This window comes from Eulemur rufifrons, chromosome 7 (assembly GCF_041146395.1).
Source record: "Eulemur rufifrons isolate Redbay chromosome 7, OSU_ERuf_1, whole genome shotgun sequence".
Classification (NCBI taxonomy): Eukaryota; Metazoa; Chordata; class Mammalia; order Primates; family Lemuridae; genus Eulemur; species Eulemur rufifrons.
The window spans coordinates 161,233,352-161,252,179 of record NC_090989.1 but is presented as its reverse complement, the minus strand read 5'-3'; the positions used below and the strand labels follow the sequence as shown (position 1 = coordinate 161,252,179).

The window sequence follows — 18,828 nt, the reverse complement described above, 5'->3', positions numbered from 1 at the left end:
AGGCGTGAGCCACTATGTCCAGCTAATTTTTTCTATTTTTAGTTGCCTGGCTAATTTTTGTTTCTACTTTTAGTAGAGATGGAGTCTTGCTCTTGCTCAGCCTGGTCTCGAACTCTTGACCTCAGCGATCCTCCTGCCTCAGGCTCCCAGAGTGCTAGGATTACAGGCATGCGCTCCCGCACCCGGTCAAACTTTCTTCTTAATATAGGCATTTATCACTTTGTATTTTCATCTAAGCACTGTTTTAGCTGCATCTCATAAATTTTCGTCTGTTGTGTCTTCATTTTCATTTATCTCAAAATATTTCTTGATTTCCCCTTGAATTTCTTTTCACCCATTGGCTATTTAGGACCGTACTGTTTACTTTCTACATATTTGTAAGTTTCCCATTTTTTTTTTCTGTTATCGATTTCTAGTTTCATGTCATTGTGGTTGGAGAACACACTTTGTACTATTTTTATTGTACTAAATTTACTAAGGTTTGTTTTATGCTCTAGTATATGGTCTGTCTTGGAGAATGTTTCATGTGTACTTCAGAAGAGTGTATTGCTGTTGGGTGAAGTAATCTCTATGTCTTTTTAGTTTAGGTAGTTTATAGTGTTGTTTATTGTGTTGTTTATAGTGTTGTTCTTTGTTGATCTTCTGCCTGGTTCTATCCATTATTGATAGTGGAATATTGAAGTCTTCAACTATTGTATAACTGTCTTTTTTTATTTTGCTTCATTTCTGTCATTTATTATGTTCTGTTAGGTGCAAATATGTATCTAAATGTCATATCTTCCTAATGGATAGAACCTTGTATTATTTTAAAATGTTTCTCTTTATCTATGGTAAAATTTTAAAGTCTATTTTTTAAAAGTCTACTTTTTCTGATGATAGCATAGGCATACAGGGTTTCTTGTGGTTGCTGTTTGTATGATACATCTTTTTCCAGGCCAGGCACCGTGGCTCATGCCTGCAATCCCAGCACTATAGGAGGCTGAGGTGGGAGGATTGCTTGAGGTCAGGAGTTTGAGACCAGCCTGGGCAACATAGTGAGACTCCGTCTCTAAAAGAAAAAAAAAGGAAAAAAAAGAAAGAAAAATTATCCAGATGTAGTGGTGTGCACATATAGTGCCAGTTACTTGGGAGTCTGAGGCGTGAGGATGACTTGAGCCCAGGAGTTTGAGGCTACAGTGGGCTATGATCATGCCATTGAACTCCAGCCTGGGTGACTGAGCAAGACCCTGTCTCTAAAAAAAAAAAAAAAAGAAAGAAAATATCCTTTCCATTCATTTACCTTCCATCTATTTGTAATTTGTATCTTTTAAATCTAAAGTGTGTCTCCTGTAGATAGCATATAAGTGAATCTTTTTGTTTTTTACTTTGTTTTGTTTTTAAATCCTGTTTGATAATTTCTTTCTTTTATTTGGATTGTTGAATCATTTAATCATTTTTTTTCTTTTTTTTTTAGATATAGGGTCTTGCTCTGTCATGCAGGTTGGAGTACAGTGGCTCAATCATAGCTCACTGTAACTTTGAATTACTGGGATCAAGCAATTCTCCTGCCTTAGTTTCCCCAGTTGCTGGCACTGCAAATGTGCTCCACCACACCTGTACACCTGGCTAATTTTTTTGTGGAGACAGGGTGTCCCTATGTTGTCCAGGCTGGCCTTGAACTCCTGGCCTCAAGTGATCCTCTCACTCCAGCCTCCCAAAGTGCTTGGATTATAGGCGTTAGCCACTGCACCTGGCTTAATGTTAATCTTTTTTTTTTTTGAGACAGAGTCTTGCTCTGTCACCCTGGCTAGAGTGCAGTTGTGTCATGATAGCTCATTGCAACCTCAAACTCCTGGGCTCAAGGGATCCTCCTGTCTCAGCCTCCCCAGTAGCTGGGACTACAGGCACATGCCACCATGCCCAGTTAATTTTTCTAGTTTTTGTAGAGACGGGGTCTTGATCTTGTTCCGGCTGGTCTTGAACTCCTGGCCTCAAGTGTTCCTCCCACTTTGGCCTCCCAGAGTGCTAGGATTGCAGGCGTGAACCACCACACCATGCCCTTAATGTTAATCTTAATAGAGTTGGATTTACATCTATCATTTAACTGTTTGTTTTCTATGTGTCATTTTGTTCCTCTCTTCCTTCTTTTTTGGTTTCTTTTGCATTGAGTTATTTTCTAATAAGGAATCTAAATTCCTTTAATAATTTTTTTTTTTTTTTTTTTTTTTGAGACAGAGTCTCACTCTGTTGCCCAGGCTAGAGTGAGTGCCATGGCGTCAGCCTAGCTCACAGCAACCTCAAACTCCTGAGCTCAAGCGATCCCCTGTCTCAGCCTCCCGAGTAGCTGGGACTACAGGCATGCGCCACCATGCCCGGCTAATTTTTTCTATATATATTTTTAGCTGTCCATATAATTTCTTTCTATTTTTAGTAGAGGTGGGGTCTCGCTCTTGCTCAGGCTGGTCTCGAACTCCTGAGCTCAAAGGATCCGCCCACCTCGGCCTCCCAGAGTGCTAGGATTACAGGCGTGAGCCACTGCGCCCGGCCCCTTTAATAATTTTTTAAAAGTTTTTTTTTTAGTGTTTACTCTAGGGTTTTTCATAGGCATCTAACTTAAACAGCTTCAGGTTTCTGCTACCTTGCTTGATTCCAGTAAGTTATATAAATATTACTCCCAAACCTTTTCCCTCCTTTTTGTGGTGTTCTTGTTATACATATTTCATATATTAATGTTAAAAAACCAACAATACATTGTTATAATTATTACTTTGCTGTCTATAGTCCTCTCCTTAGCCCAATACAGCTTTGTTTTTACCTTTTCCTTTGTACTTTCCTTTGGCAAGTATGTTTCAAATATGGTATATTTCTATATGTTATGAGCTGAACAATACATTATATGCATATTACTTTATATAACTCTTTTTCAAATTAGTTAAGAGAAAAAAGAGAAAAATATGCCTTTACACTGTCTTTTATCATTGCATAATTTACTTTATTAGTGCTCTTTGTTTTTTCCTGTGCATTTGAATTATCACCTAGAGTTACTTGCTTTCAACCTGAAGAAACCTTGTTAGTATTTCTTACAAGTGGGTCTGCTGGCAACGAATTCTTTCAGTTTTTGTTTATCTGGGAATGTTTTTTTTTTACTTTCATTTTTGAATTATGGCTTTGCTGAATGTAATATTCTTGGTTGACAGTTTATTACTCTTGCTGCTTCAAGATTATTCTTGTAAGGTTGGGGGGAGCCGTATAGCCCCCTCCCCTGCTACAAACCCCTCTGCCCTAAGCAGTGAGTCAGGTCCACTTTTCCGCTTGAACAAGCACCTGTCCTCACCAAAGCCCAGCCACGTCCTGTGACTGGCAGCACACCCAACCCCCACGCTGTCTACCCAACCCTGGAGACATCCTGCTTACTGAGAACTTGATAATCCACTTGAATAAGCACCTAAAAAGCAACTCACCCTCCACTTATGCCCCTCACCACATATAAATACTCTTTTTTGTTTGTTTGTTTGTTTTTTGTTCTTTTCTTTTTTTCTTATTTAACTCGAAGCATTTAGCTGGAACACATATAAATACTCTTGCCTCAGTCCCAGACAACTGCTGATTCTCGAGTCCCTGGAATCTCCTGGGACCTGGGAACCTCGCCCGGGTCCCTCTCTTGGGACCTGTTACCCTCACCCTGGAGTGCTCCAATAAAGCCTCTTTGCTTAACCCTTTCAACTCTGCTCGTCTTTTTTTCTCTGGTGCTGACCATCCCAAAACCTTACAATTCTGTGTCTGTTTCTGAATTTCTTTGCATTCATCTAGTTGAGTTCTTTGAGCTGTCTGTATGCATAGCCTAGTATTTTTCCATAAATTTGGAAAATTTTCAACCATTATGTCCTCAAATATTTTTTCTACTTCTTTCTTCTTATGATAGTCCCATTATAAATATGTTGATACACTTAATCATTTCCCACATCTATCTAAGGATCTGTTGTTTTCTTCTTTCTTTTTTTCCCCTACATTCTTTGGATTGCATAATGTCTATCAATTTATCTTCAAGTTTGCCAGTTCTTTCCTCTTTTGATTAAAATGTGTTGCATTGTAGTGAAGTTTTCATTTCAGTTGTTGTTTTTTTCAGTTGCAGAATTTCCATTTGGTTCTTAAAAAAAAAAAACTTCTAGCTTTTTATTAATAGTCTCTATTTGATGAGACATTATCATCAGACCTTCCTTTAATTTAAGCATGATATCCTTCAATTTTTTTGAACATTTTTAAATGGCTACTTTGAAGATTTTTTCCCTCATAAATATGATTCTGTTTGCTCTCACAAGCAGTTTCTGTTGTCTGCTTTTTTCGCAAGATATGGGTCCTACTTTCCTATTTCTTTATATGCCGCGTTATATGTTGTTGGAATCTGAACCTTTGTTTGTTTATTTGTTTAGTGACTCTGGGTGAATTATTTTAGTAATGTCTATTCCCCTCCTCCCACTCTAGTGTTGAGCCTCTGACATTGCTCCTTAGGGAACCACAGCTTTGGGTATTCCCACAGTCATCCTGGAGTGACAGTGGTTTCAACAGGGCTCTCTTTTCTCTTTTCTTGGCCACGCGTAGCTGTTAGACTCCTAATTGTTGGCTGATTGCTCTATTGTTTTTGTTTTGTTTTGTTTTGGAGATAGGGTCTTGTTCTCTTGCCCAGGCTAGAGTGCAGTGGCATCATCATAGCCCACTGCAACCTCCAACTCCTGGGCTCAAGCAGTCCTCCTGCCTCAGCATCCTGAGTATCTGGGACTACAGGCTTGAGCCACCGTGCACAGCTAATTTTTCTATTTTTTGTAGAGATGGGGTCTCACTCTTGCTCAGGCTGGTCTCCAACTCTTGGCCTCAAGCAATCCTTCTGCCTCGGCCTCCCAAAGTGCTAGGATTACAGTGCTCTACTGTTCTAAACAATTCTCTGGTGGTATAAATTGCTCTGTTGGTTAATTTAATCAAATCCAAGCTCCCTTGATGGATCAGTTCCTGAGGTCAGTGTTTGATATTTTTTCTGGCCCCAGGAGGGTTCTTCCCAGCATTCTCTTTACCTGGCTGTCTCCCACAAACAAGCCTGCTTCTTTAACAAATCCCTGAATCTCCTCACAACTTCCTTCCACCAGAACTTCCAGTTTTTGAGGACACCCTTAGGCTTGAACTTCTCCGTGCTTTATTGCAAACTAAGTCAATTTCTTTGGGAAAATATTAGGAACTATTTATTTTATGACTTGCTTCTCCTCTACTCCCAGGCAAAATCTCTAAGCCAGTGTTCTGGAACTAGAAGTGGGAATAGTGACATGTTTTTCTCGAGGGACACTCCCACTTTAGGAGCTGAACACTCAATAGAGTGGGGGACAGGAAGTAGCCTGAGGTCATTTTGGCCTGCTTCTCTTGGTCTGGAACCACCACTTTACTAGCCAGGGTAAGTGTGATGGTGTACCCAGTATGCTCAGTGGCAGTATATCCAAGGAAGAGCCTCTGTTTTATGAGTGGGGGATGAGTGAAACAAGGGGGCCCCTACCTCCTAATTACACTCACCCAGAACTTAGCTTCAGCAACAAGTAATTAAGCCCTCCAGCTGGAAGCTTGGGGGAGAGTGAGCCCTTTGTTCTTGAGTACACTAGTCTTGAGTGCACTTTCTTACTGACTGATCTGGGAAGGGTAGAGAAGAAGTGGTTTAGGTTCATTTTTCTTACCATAGATTTTCTTAAATAGATGCTGCTTATTTATTTATTTAATTTATTCTTATTTCAGCATATTGTGGGGGTACAAAAGTTTAGGTTACGTATATTGCCCTTGGACCACGCCCCCCCCCACCCCCAAGTCAGAGCTTCAAGCATGTCCATCCCCTGGACAGTGCGCATGGCACTCAGTATGTATGTATACACCCATCCCTTCCCCCACCCACATCTGCCTGACACCCGATCAATGTTATTTAAATAGATGCTTCTTTATTTTTCATATACCCTTATGACCATTTCCAGAGGCATTAAATCCTTGTTTTTAAAATATTTGTCACTATTTTCACTGGGGAGCAGGTCTACAGAGCTGCCCATGTTGTCATGCTGGAAGTCTCTCCTGGGTTTCTTTGTGTAATGTCTTTTTTATCTGGCTGCTTTTAAGATTTTCTTTTTGTTACTGTTTATTTGATTGGGAAGCATTTTGGTATTGTTTCTTTTATATTTCTTCTGAATGAGGTTTGTTGAGATTCTTAGGTCTGTGGGTTTATAGTTCTAATTAAACTTGGAAAATATTCAGACATTATTTCTTTGATTTTTTTCCCATTGGTCCCCATCTTATTCCCATTCTGGAATTCCAATTACATATATATTAGACTGTTTGATATTATTCCAGAGGTTACTGAAGGCTCTGTTCAGAGCTTTCAGTTTTTTTCTCTTTATGCTTCATTTTGGATGGATTCTTTGCATCATTTTAAGTACATTAATTCTTTCTTCTCTGATACTAAGCTGTTGTTACTCATACTAAGTAAAATTTTCTTTCAGATACTGTGTTTCCCTATCTTTGGTAAATTTTATTTTCTCCTTATTATATTCATATTTTCCTTTATTTTCTTGAACATATTGAGCATATTTCTAGGAGGTTACTGGGAGGCTATTTTGCATCATTTTGGCCCACCTTCTAGTGCTTTTTGATTTTTTCCCAACACTGCTGCATTTTAGCAGCCTTGTACTTACTTTGTTAGATTTATTCCCAAATATTTTATTTTTTGAAGCTATTGTAAATGGAATTGTTTTCTGAATTTCAGTTTTGGGTTGTTCATTTTTAGTGTCTAGAAATATAATTGGTTTTTGTATCTTGGTCTTCTATCCTGCAGCCTTGCCAAACTCCTTTATTATTTCTCATATTTATATGTGTGCGTGTATGTGCGTGTGTGTGTGTATTTCTTAGGATTTTCTATATACAGTATCATGCCATTTGCAATAGGAATTGTCTTACTTCATTTCTAACCTGAATGCCTTTTATTTTTCTTGCCTAATTGCCTGGGCTAGTACTTCTAGTACAATGTTGAATAAAAGTGGTGATTGTAGATATCTTTATCTTGTTCTTGATCTTAGAGGGAAATGCTAATTTTTTTTCTATTAGGTATGATGTTAGTTATAGATTTTTCCTAGATATGCCTTATCAAGTTGAGGATGTTCTCTTCTATTCCTAGCATAAGTGTTTTTATCATGAAAGACGGTGGGCTTTTATTAAAGCTTTTTCTGCATCTATTGAGATGATTATGTATTTTTTCTAATATGTGTATGTTTTACCATATTTGGTATTTGTGTTCATGAAACTATATTATGAATTCATAAATACATAAGTACCTCTACAAAATCAGAGATGATATACAGTCATCCATTTGTAGTTGTGGGGGATCAATTCTAGGAAACCCCCCCACCACATATATCAAGATCTGTGGATGCTCGAGTCCCTTATATAAAATGGTGTAGTATTTATATATAACTTCTACACATCCGTCCATATACTTTAAATCATCTCTAAAATTATTTATAATACCTAATACAATGTAAGTGCTATGTAAATAGTTATTATACCATATTGGTTTTTTTCTTTTTTTCTCTTTTTTTGTTTTTTTTTTATATTGGTTTTTATTTGAATTATTTTTTATTGTTGTATTGTTATTTTGTATTATTATTATTATTTTATTTTAAGGCAAGCACAAGGTGAAGTTTATTGAGTAAAGTAAGATATGTTCACCATAATGAACAGGAGGGCCTATTATTAATTGTTAGTATTTTCAACGTGTCATTGGTTGAATCTATTGATGTGGAACCCATGGATATGAAGGCCAACTGTATTCTCGTTTCTTTGTGTTTTACCATATATCTCAATGCAGTGCCACACAGAGAATAGTCACAATAAATGTTCTGTGAGCTAACAACTAATTTTTTTGTTTGTTTAACTGTAACTTATTGTGCCTATAGTGCCTATAAGCCCTAAATATCTAGAGCAAATATACGTTTCAGTAGATTTCAGAATGATTATTACCTTAGGTCTAGTATTTTGCTGTGGCATTTTCTATAATTTTGTAATAATTTCAGTATAGTTTTATGACTACTTAAAAATTTTATGTTTAATAGTATGTCCTTGCATTTCTTTGTCAATTTCTAATATTCTGTAATGGTTAGTATGCCTATTTGGGGGGAAATCTAAAAATTATGAACTATGACATCTACACAGATGAATTTATGTGATGCTTGTGATTTGTGTAAAAAACAGAACAGGGCAGGGAAGTAATAATGGGAATAGAGAAAAAAAAGATTGGCCATGAATTGCTAATTGTTGAAGCCATATCATGGGTACATTTTGTCTACTTTTGTATATTTAAAATGTTCCTTTAAAAAGAATAATATAATTGTGAAAAATAACATACAGAAAAATATATAAAGCATATATGTAAAGATTGATAGGTAATTATAACTTAGGTAGTAATAACCAGGTAGGTTAAGAATTAGAACTTTGCTGTACCCCAGAAGCCACCATTTGGCTCTCCCCAAATTATAACTTTCTCCCATCTTTATTGGTAACTATTATCCTAACATTGCTTGCTTTCCTTTATAGTTTTACCACCTATGTATATATCCTTCCTAGTTTAGTTTTGCCCATGATAATTTTATATGAAAGATATCATAGTATATATTGTTTTGTATTTTTCTTCTTTCATAATTGTGAAATTATGCTAATTTTTAAAAATTATCCCAGAGTCTGGCTATTAAGAAGTTGATATAAATTCTAATATCTTGTATCTTTGGCATAGCAGAACGCAGTATTTCTCTCCATCGCGATTATCTTGACCAAAACCAAAAAATTCCTTATATTTCTTTTCCTAACGATTGAATTAAAATCTTTAGTGAGGCATCAGTGATGGCAAAAGTGGATATTTATCAGCTATACACATTGTCACATCATATAAGTTTATTTCTAAACAGAGAGAAATGGGTTGACTCTGGGGATAGTTTTAAAAAATAATTATTGAGGGAAATTTTACCTTGTGATATGTTCAGATTTTGATGTTATAAATGACATTGTACTGAATATTTACTTGTAAATTGGCAAATTCCTTTGTGAAAGGATAGGTGAAAAAAAGGTTTATGCAATAAAAAATTTTAGTCACTTAGCAAAAGGAAATGAGTTTGCATTTGTATAATTATGAAGTTCAACACAATACACTACTATCAAATCACTGATGAATTAGAAAATTCTAAGCATTTTTTTAAACATCTTTTTTTAAGTTTATAGAAAAATTTTTCAGTCTTGCTTCAGAAATAATGCTTTTGCCTCAGTGGATTCATTACCCTATGGTGCGTTTGGATTGTGAAGATTTGAAGACAGGCCTAACAAATAAAGCAAAAGCCTTTGCAAACATATTATTAAATGACATAGCTTCAAAATATAGAAAAGAAAATGAATGGTAAGTAGAATTAATTCCCAAACTCAGAATTATAGGACTAAAAAATATTTTTCTAATATAACTTGTTTAAAAACAAAAAATTAAAATATATAAGTACTTACAACTTTTCCTCCATAGCTGCTTCCTGTGGTACCTTTGTAGTTCCATTAGACTGAGTTCTTTTTGTTTGATACTGTTTGAGACTAGTTTTTAAGGCAACCCAAGATTTTGTTTTTAAATTGAAATAAAACAGGCTGCATAATAATGAAAAGATTATAGATGCTCTGTGATATTGGCCAGATCTGGGATCATGCCTGACCTCAGTATTTACTTGTTGTATCACCTAGCTTTTTTTCTTATCTGTAAAATAGAGACAGTAATACTTCCTTTGCAGGATAGCTATAAAATTGGACTCATATTTAGTGGACTGCTAGCTAGTTGTGTCACGCAGATGTGTTTTACTCGTTTCACGCTGTTTTCTTTTGTTTAAACAAATTTTGGATTTGCTATCAACATTTTAAAATTAGAAGTTCATACACACACACACACACACACACACATGCACACACACTTACATGCCCTTCATATTTCTTACTTTTCTTAAAAATTGGGAAGACTGGGCCTGTAGTGGTAAATGAAGCTAAGAAGCAACTTTTCTCTTTAGACAGGGAATGTGTACTGTGATTTGTTCACCCAGTGCTCCAGCAACTCATCATCCAGTTTTTATCTAACTCATTTGTTACGTGCGTGGCCCCAAAAGAATCTGAGTTTGTAACTTCTATAAAGATTAAAACTGATGTATGTACAGCACCTATCACAATTCCTGGCACATAGTTAGTTATTATGTTTGTTTTCCCAGAAGCAAAGTGAAAAATATTATATTCTTTGGAATCAGAAAGACCTGAATTTGAATCCTAACTGTGCCATTAACTAGTTCTATAACTCTTGGCAAGTTACTTAATTTCCCTGAGCCTCAATTTCCTACTGTGTTAACTATGAAAAATCACACCTTCCTTGCAGGACTAATATTAAGATCACAAATAGCACCTGTAAAGCATATAGCTCCTTGCCCGGCATAGAATAGGCACCTAATAAATATTTTTAAATGAATAAACACACATATGACTGTCAGAGAGTCAGGGTTTATCAGGCCTGCTTTTTATAAAAGTGTGCTACATAAAGAGACATCAAAGAAATTAAAGTATTAGATCCTGTCCCTTTCTTAAGAGTTTTAACCATCCTCATGAGTGAGATCAACGACAAAAGTTATTTATGTTTAATATAACTTTTTTTTTGGTCTTTATTTTTATAATACCTGTAGTTTTTCTGAAAAATTTTATTGCTTCCAAAAAAATAACTATATTTTATTATAAAAGCATGATATATTAGCAGCTGAAAATTTGTCCAGTTTTCTCCACCTGGTTCATTGTTTAATTCATTCCTGTTTAAATTTCATACTTGAGATAGATAACATCAAAGGAGGAAATGTGTGCCACTAGGTTAAGTACAAGGTCACTAAAAGAGTAATTTGCTTGCTTTACAGTTTAGTTTGGCATCTGTTTGGACCACCTTGCTGTCATAGTTTTGTCTGCTTTGTTTTCTTTCTTTTTTTTTTTTTTTGAGACAGAGTCTCACTCTGTTGCCCAGGCTAGAGTGAGTGCCATGGCGTCAGCCTAGCTCACAGCAACCTTAAACTCCTGGGCTCAAGCGATCCTCCTCTCTCAGCCTCCCGAGTAGCTGGGACTACAGGCATGCACCACCATGCCTGGCTAATTTTTTCTATATATATATATTTTAGCTGTCCATATAATTTCTTTCTATTTTTAGTAGAGATGGGGTCTCGCTCTTGCTCAGGCTGGTCTCGAACTCCTGAGCTCAAACGATCCGCCCACCTCGGCCTCCCAGAGTGCTAGGATTACAGGCGTGAGCCACCGTGCCCGGCCCTGCTTTGTTTTCTTTTGCTGAAGTCTCTCTCCCCAAGGGACTCAGATCCCCAGGAGGATCATCTGTCTTTTTGCAGTATCCACATTAATGCTCTCCTCCTATATTTCCAATAATCAAGACTTTATAGACTGGGCGCAGTGGCTCACGCCTGTAATCCTAGCACTCTGGGAGGCCGAGGCGGGAAGATCATTTGAGCTCAGGAATTCGAGACCAGCCTGAGCAAGAGCGAGACCCTGTCTCTACTAAAAAAATATAGAAAGAAATTAGCTGGACAACTAAAAATATATATAGAAAAAATTAGCTGGGCATGGTGGTGCATGCCTGTAGTCCCAGCTACTCAGGAGGCTGAGGCAGGAGGATTGCTTGAGCCCAGGAGTTTGAGGTTGCTGTGAGCTAGGCTGACACCACGGCACTCTAGCCTGGGCAACAGAGCGAGACTCTGTCTCAAAAAAAAAAAAAAAAAAAAAAAGAGAGACTTTACTATAAAGTAAAATCTTTATGACCTGAGTCCTGCTCCCCTCTCTAACTTCATACTAGGTCTTCTTCCTTGTATTCATTCGTATTGACCTGTTTGCCATTCCTAAAGTATGCCAAGCTTATTGCCACCTCTAGGGCCACTGTCCTCGATGTTTTTTTTTCTTCCTGGAAGCTCTCTTCATATTTGCATGACTTACTTTTTTTCTTCTCTCACCTTGAATATCACCTCTCTAGCAAGACCTTCCCTGACAGTGGCCCCTTCCCTACCCGCCATCATTCTTTTTACCTTTACCTTGCTTTATTTTTCTTTATAGTACTTTTTACTACTTGACGTATTAATATATATTGTGTGCTTCTGTCTCTCTCCTCAGCTTGAATGTAAGCTTTATAAGGACAAGTTCTTGTTTGCTACTATATCTACAATGCTTAGAACTTTGCTTAGGAAAGTATAGGCACTCAACTATTTTTTAAATGAATGAATGACTAAGTATAATTTCTCACATATTTTCCCAAATTTCTGAACTAAAATTTATTATGAACTAAAATTTATTTTTAAAATCACTTACCTCTTTTATACTTTGTTTTTACATTTTGACATTGTGTTTCCTGATATTTCTGGGAATAGCATGATAATATAGATATTTTAAGATATAGGAAAAATATTCTATGAACTGTAGCTATAGTTGAATAGTGACTATAAGGATATCTAGGTTTATACTTACATATATGGGATAGTCTAAGAGAGTCATTGATTTTTAAAAAGTATGTATAAGAGTTTGATCTTTTTATATTGCTATACTGTCATGTTTCACAAGTTTCACAATTCATAATTAAACTAATGATTATATTAATGATTATAGTTACCAGTAAATAAGAGTATCCTATATGCTAGGCCCTGTACATTCATTATTGCATGACAGCAATCCAGCAAGATGAATGTTAACAGCTTCATTTTGCAGATACGGAAACTTAACCTCAGAGATTTGTGTGAAGTTCACAAAGTTGGTAGCAGCTCAGGCAGGATTCAGATTTAGGGCTGCATGATCTAAAGTATTTTCTGTGCTACCCTGCTTATTCGAGTATTCAAGAGGGTTGAAGAGATCACTAAAAAAAATTTAAATATGCCATAACGTCATCTGAAAAGATTACTGTAATTTTATAGATTTTATTGATATATCATGTATACTGAGTTATATCAGATAAGCTTAGACATTTTCAGATATCTTAGTGAATTAACCAATTATTTTTAGGATATCACAATTCTTGTTTTATAATAATCATATCAACACATCTATTGAGTATATCACATTAATTACCATAAGCATAATAAACTAGAGTATTGTGTCAGTATTTGCAGTGAATTTGAAGCAATTAAAGAGCATGCATTAAAAGTCCCTGAGACGACAGAAGAGATGATGGATCTGATAGCTTATATAGATAAAGCCCAGACTACAGGTATTGGAGAGTTGATTTCAAGGATCAAGGTAAGAAACTTTTAATTTACATATTTTGAACAGTTTTTTTTCATTGTGAAATATAGTATACGTATTGAAGATGTATAAAACATATAGTTAAACAAATAGCTATAACATGAGCACGTATGTTGCCGCCACCCAGGTCAAGTAATAGGCTATTGCCAGCACCCAGAAGGCCTCTGCATATAACTTTCTGATCACAGTTCTTCTCTCCCTCTCGCCCTTCCTTCTCTAGAGGTTTCCACTTAATTTTTACAGTAGTCATATCTTTTATTTTCTTTAGTTTCACCAACTGTGTGTGTATCCTTAAACAATATAGGTTTTAAAAAATATTTTTTTCAAGGGGTGGGTATTAGGAAAAAAATTTAAAAATATAGATTTTCTTTTATAGTGTCTACATTTAATACTGTGCTTATGCCTTCCCCAGCTCAAGGTTATATATGTATTCACCTATATTGTACTCTCATTCTTTGTTTAAAAACCTTTTAAAAATGAGGAACAACACATGTACCTAAATTGCATAAAACATAAATTGTACAATTTCAAATATTATAAAGTAAACAGGCAGTAATTACCACTCAGGGAAAGAAATGGAACCTTGCCAACACCCTAGAAGCTCATCATAGTCCCCTTTTTCTGGGTATTGGCACTATCTTGACTTTTATGGTAATTACTTCTTTGCTGTTCCTGATAGCTGTATAATCTAAATATGCATTTCTAATCAATATAGTTAATTTTTGTCTGATTTTGACCTTTATGTAAAGGGAATCATATGGTTTATATATTTTTTTGCATCTCGTCAGCATTATGTTAGCAGTGTCCCTGTTCCTTAACTTTAGGAAGTTTAGGAACTAGATTGCTATCTAGTATTCCATTCCACATTGTATACGATTTGTTTTTTAAAGTTTATTGTTCTGGATATTTGGTGGTTTGTACTTTTGCTATTATTAGCAGTGCTTCTGGAAACATTTCTGTACATGTATCCTGGTGCATGTATTCATTCATTTCTCCTAAGTGTCATTGGATATGCTCTTCTTCGTCTTTACTAAGGAAGGCAAAATTCTCTTCCAAAACAGTTCTAATTTCATGCTCCTTTTGGCAGTGTACAAGAGTTCCTATTAGTTTTCATCCTTTCCTATACTTACTATTTTGAGATAGTTTAAATTTTGCCATTCTGTTGCATGAAGGTTATCATATTTTCAATTTGTATTTTCCTAAAAACCAATGAATTTGAGCACTTTTCATATGCTTAGTGGCTACTTGGAGTTCCTCTTTTGTGAAATGCTAATGTGTCTTTTGCCCATTTTTCTTTTGGATATGTATCTTTTTCTTATTGATTTGTGGTTGTTGAAAAAGTTGTGGTAAAATAAACATAACATAAAATTTACTATTTCAACCATTTTTTAAAAAATTGCTTAGATTTTTAAAAAATTTCAACAGATTTAAGGGATACAAGTGGTTTTTTGATACATGGATGAATTGTATTATGTATCACATAGTGATGAAGTCAAAGCTTTTAGTGTACCTGTCCCCTGAATAGGATGCATTGTGCCTGAATAGGATGCATTGTACCTGATTGAGAATTTTGGTCCCTCACTTTACTCCTGCCCTCCCCACTTCAAAGTTTCCAAAGTCCATTATACCACTCTGTATGACCACGTATACCCATCGTTCAACTCCCACTTATAAGTGAGTGTATGTGGTATTGGTTTTCCTGTTCCTGAGATACTTCACTTAGAATAATGGTTTCCAGTTCCATCTAAGTTACTGCAAAAGACATTACTTCATTTTTTATGGCTGAGTAATATTCCATGGTATAACATTTTCTTTTTTCCACTCATCAGGTGATGAGCACTTAGGTTGATTCCATATCTTTGCAATTTGAATGGTGCCGTGATAAACATATGAGTGCTAGTGTCTTTTAGATATGATGACTTCTTTTCCTTTGGGTAGATCCCCACTAGTAGGATTGCTAGATCGAATGGTAGGTCTACTCTTAGTTCTTTGAGGAATCTCTGTACTGTTTTTCATGGAGGTTGTACAAATTTACATTCTCACCAACAGTGAATAAGCGTTTCCTTTTTATTGCATCTGCACCAACATCTATTGTTTTTTGACTTATTAATACTGGCCATTCTGACAGGGGTAAGATGGTATCTCATTGTGGTTTTCTTTTTCCTTTTCTTTCTTTCCTTTTTTTTTTTTTTGAGACAAAGTCTCACTCTGTTGCTCAGGCTACAGTACAGTGGTGTCAGCATAGCTCACTGCAACCTCAAACTCCTGGGCTCAAGTGAATTTTCTGCCTCAGCCTCCCGAGTAGCTGAAACTACAGGTTTGCACCACCATGCCTGGCTAATTTTTATGTTTTTTTCTAGAGATGGGGTCTCACTGTGTTGTTCAGGCTGGTCTCAAACTTCGGGCCTCAAGCAATCCCCCTGCCTTGCCCTCCCAAAGTGCTAGGATTATAGGCATGAACCACAATGCCTGGCCTTAGATTTTCTTTGTTTTTGATGACCTTGACAGTTTTGAGGAATACCCATCAGGTATATTGCAGGATGACTCTCTGTGGAATTTGTCTGAGGTTGTTCCTCATGGTTAGACTAGGGTATGGGTTTTTGGGATGGTAATCACAGAGGTAAAGTTCCATTTTTATCACTTCACAGCAAAAGTATATACAATCAACATGACTTATCACTGTTGATATTGGCCTTGATCACCTGGCTGAAGTAGTACTTGTCAGGTCTTTCCATTTTTTTTTTCTCCCCTCTTCCATTCTACAATTTTTGGAGGAAATCACTATATGCAGCCCCTAATTAAGAAGTGAGAAGTTATGTTTCCGCTCCTTTAGAATGGAGAATCTGCATAATTTATTTGGAATTCTTCTGCATTGGAGATTTGTCTCTTTTCTGCCACTTATTAGTTTATTCATTTCTTTATATCAGTATGGATTCATGGATATCTGGGCTATAATATAAAATTTATTTTTATATACTAATTTAATACCCATCATTCTCAATTTTTCTTTAAAATTTTCTATTTTAAAATTTTAACTTTACAAATGTTTATATATTTTTAATTTCCCCTCTTAATTTTAACAGTTTATCTGAAGATTATTTTGGAGTATCTACATGTACCATCATATAACTTGCAAATAATTACAATTTTGTTTTGTCCTCATCAAACTGTACACATTTACAAAACTTTGTTTATTTTCTTTGCTACAATGAACTGGCTGGGACCTCTAGTACAATGTCTAGTAGCAGTGGGTGAGGGCAGACTTCTCTTTATCCCCACTTTGAAAGGAAAGTTTTCAAGATTTCACTATTATGTATGACATTTCTTATAGATTTTTTATAGTTACCTTTACCAGATTAATGAGTTCCCTTCTATTGCTGATGTACTACCAGGTTTTTTAAAAAAAAAATTATCGTGAGTGGAAGTTGAATTTTATTAAATACCTTTTGTGCATCTATTTAGGTGATCGTTGCTTTTTCTCTTTTAATCTATTAATATAATGAATTACATGGATGAATTTTTATTTTTAAGTTTTATTTCTATATGCATTGCATATATGTATATAACGTATAGAATGTACAAAATACACATATATATATAGAATGTGAAATCAAAAACCTTAAATTAGCCTCTGAATTTGTATTTCAATTCTTAAAAATGACAGTACTACAGCACAGCATATGGATCAATGAAAGCTATAGGGGGTAAAAATATTCAACTTCTCTACGAAGATAAATCTATTGTTTAAATGTTTTTTCTTTTGCCACTCATACCAAACTTTTCTGGACTATTGCTGTATGCTAAGTAGGCAAAAAAGGTGGTGATATCACTGAAGATTCAAAACAAAACAAAAGATACTAAAATCTTTGTCACTAAGGTTCTAAAATAAAAAAAAAAACCATAAGAATAAAAGAATTTAAAATTCTTTAAAATCAAAGTTTAAAGCATTGCTGAACATTTAATCACTTTTTTCAGTCATATACAAGAAGGACCAAGACTACCTTTTTGTTAAGTCAACTACAAGTGAAAACTTTTAGGAAATTTTATTTCTAGTATAAAAGTATACAATTGTGTGGCATGAAGCCAAATAAATAGCACTATAGCTATTGAAATACTCACGTGATTTGGGCAATATATAAAATATCAATTAATAATCTGAGTCAAATTGACATTTGAAACAGTATTAGAGATGATTGTTGGTTCATCTCTTTTTCATAATGCCATAGATTTTTCTATATGATGTGTTATATCTGAAGTTTCTTTTGTAGGAATCCAAACGTCAAATGAGCTATTTTTTAGATGTTTTTCTATTTTCTCAAGAAGACTTAGCTTTAAATGCAACTGTCCTCATGTGGCCTAAGAAAATTAATCCAATCTTTGATGAAAATGATGAGGTGAATATACTTTCAGTAGATATTTTTGTATTCTGACATTTTAAGCAAGTGTTCACATTTAATTTCCATCCTTACTTGCCTTCTACCTTTAAACATAACTGTGTGTGTCAATGTGAGTTTGAGGCTGGCAACATTTATGGCCCTGTAGGTTTAGCACAAGCTATTAGGCTTAACTCATAAGGTCTGGTGAGTAGTGGGGCTGATATTAAAAGTTAGAGCTATTATATAAATTCATAATCCTAAGGACTGCACTAAGTACTTTCCATTTATTAAATCATTTAATACTCATAAAAATCACAAGTACTCCCATTTCTCCTGTTTTATAGATTTAAAAAATGAGACTCAGAGAAGTTAAGTAACTTGTTCAGTATCACAGAGATAAGAGGTAGTAGACTCAGACTGAATATATTTCAGATTTTGAAGAAGTCCTGATGTAAACTGGTTTATCCTAAATTGGGGGGTAAGATATTATAGTAATGAAAAGCATGGGCTTCAATCAGACAAACCACATTTTGACTTTTATGCTTTTGCAAACTTGGACATGCATCTTGACTTCCATAAGCCTCAATTTCTTCATCTCTGAAATGAGGATAATAAAAATAATACCCGTGGTAAAGTAGGTAAGATGTTTAATAGTTCTTAATACATGGCATGTGCTCAGTAAATGGTAGTTTTTATTATTATCCTAGAATCTGTTAAATAATTAAAGCATCTAATTGATAAATAAGATTTATGAAAGTCACTTTTGAGATCTAGGGAAATTTTTCTGTGTGGTCTCTTATTCTTTGCATTTTTATGTCAATCATTATAGACGACATTTTATTTTTGTACTCCTTTTTACTTCTCTAATGTTTTTTTATTACTATACAAAACATTTAGATTTCTGATTTGGTGACTCTTTGTGATAGAATAACTAACATATTAAATTGTCTTTTAAAAAGCTCATCGAGAATGCTAAACGTAAAAAAGAAAATGAACTAATAGCCAAGAGAGAGAAACTGATTTTGGAAATAGAAAAGGAATCACGCCGCATGGAAGAATTTACAGAATTTGCAGAGCTGGAACGCATGCAACAGGTCTGATAAATATAGAGGGCAATAGTTATGGCCAG

General features: G+C 35.2%; 1 protein-coding gene across 1 annotated transcript in view; it reads left to right on the top strand.

Moving 5' to 3' along the window:
- DNAH12 (dynein axonemal heavy chain 12) overlaps positions 1-18,828 on the top strand; it is a 162,454-nt gene that overhangs the window by 20,442 nt on the left and 123,184 nt on the right. Inside the window, exons 11-14 of the mRNA XM_069473730.1 lie at positions 9,255-9,433; positions 13,182-13,317; positions 17,592-17,717; positions 18,659-18,793. Of these exons, the coding sequence (XP_069329831.1) occupies positions 9,255-9,433; positions 13,182-13,317; positions 17,592-17,717; positions 18,659-18,793 (576 nt within the window). The remainder of the gene's footprint in view (positions 1-9,254; positions 9,434-13,181; positions 13,318-17,591; positions 17,718-18,658; positions 18,794-18,828) is intronic.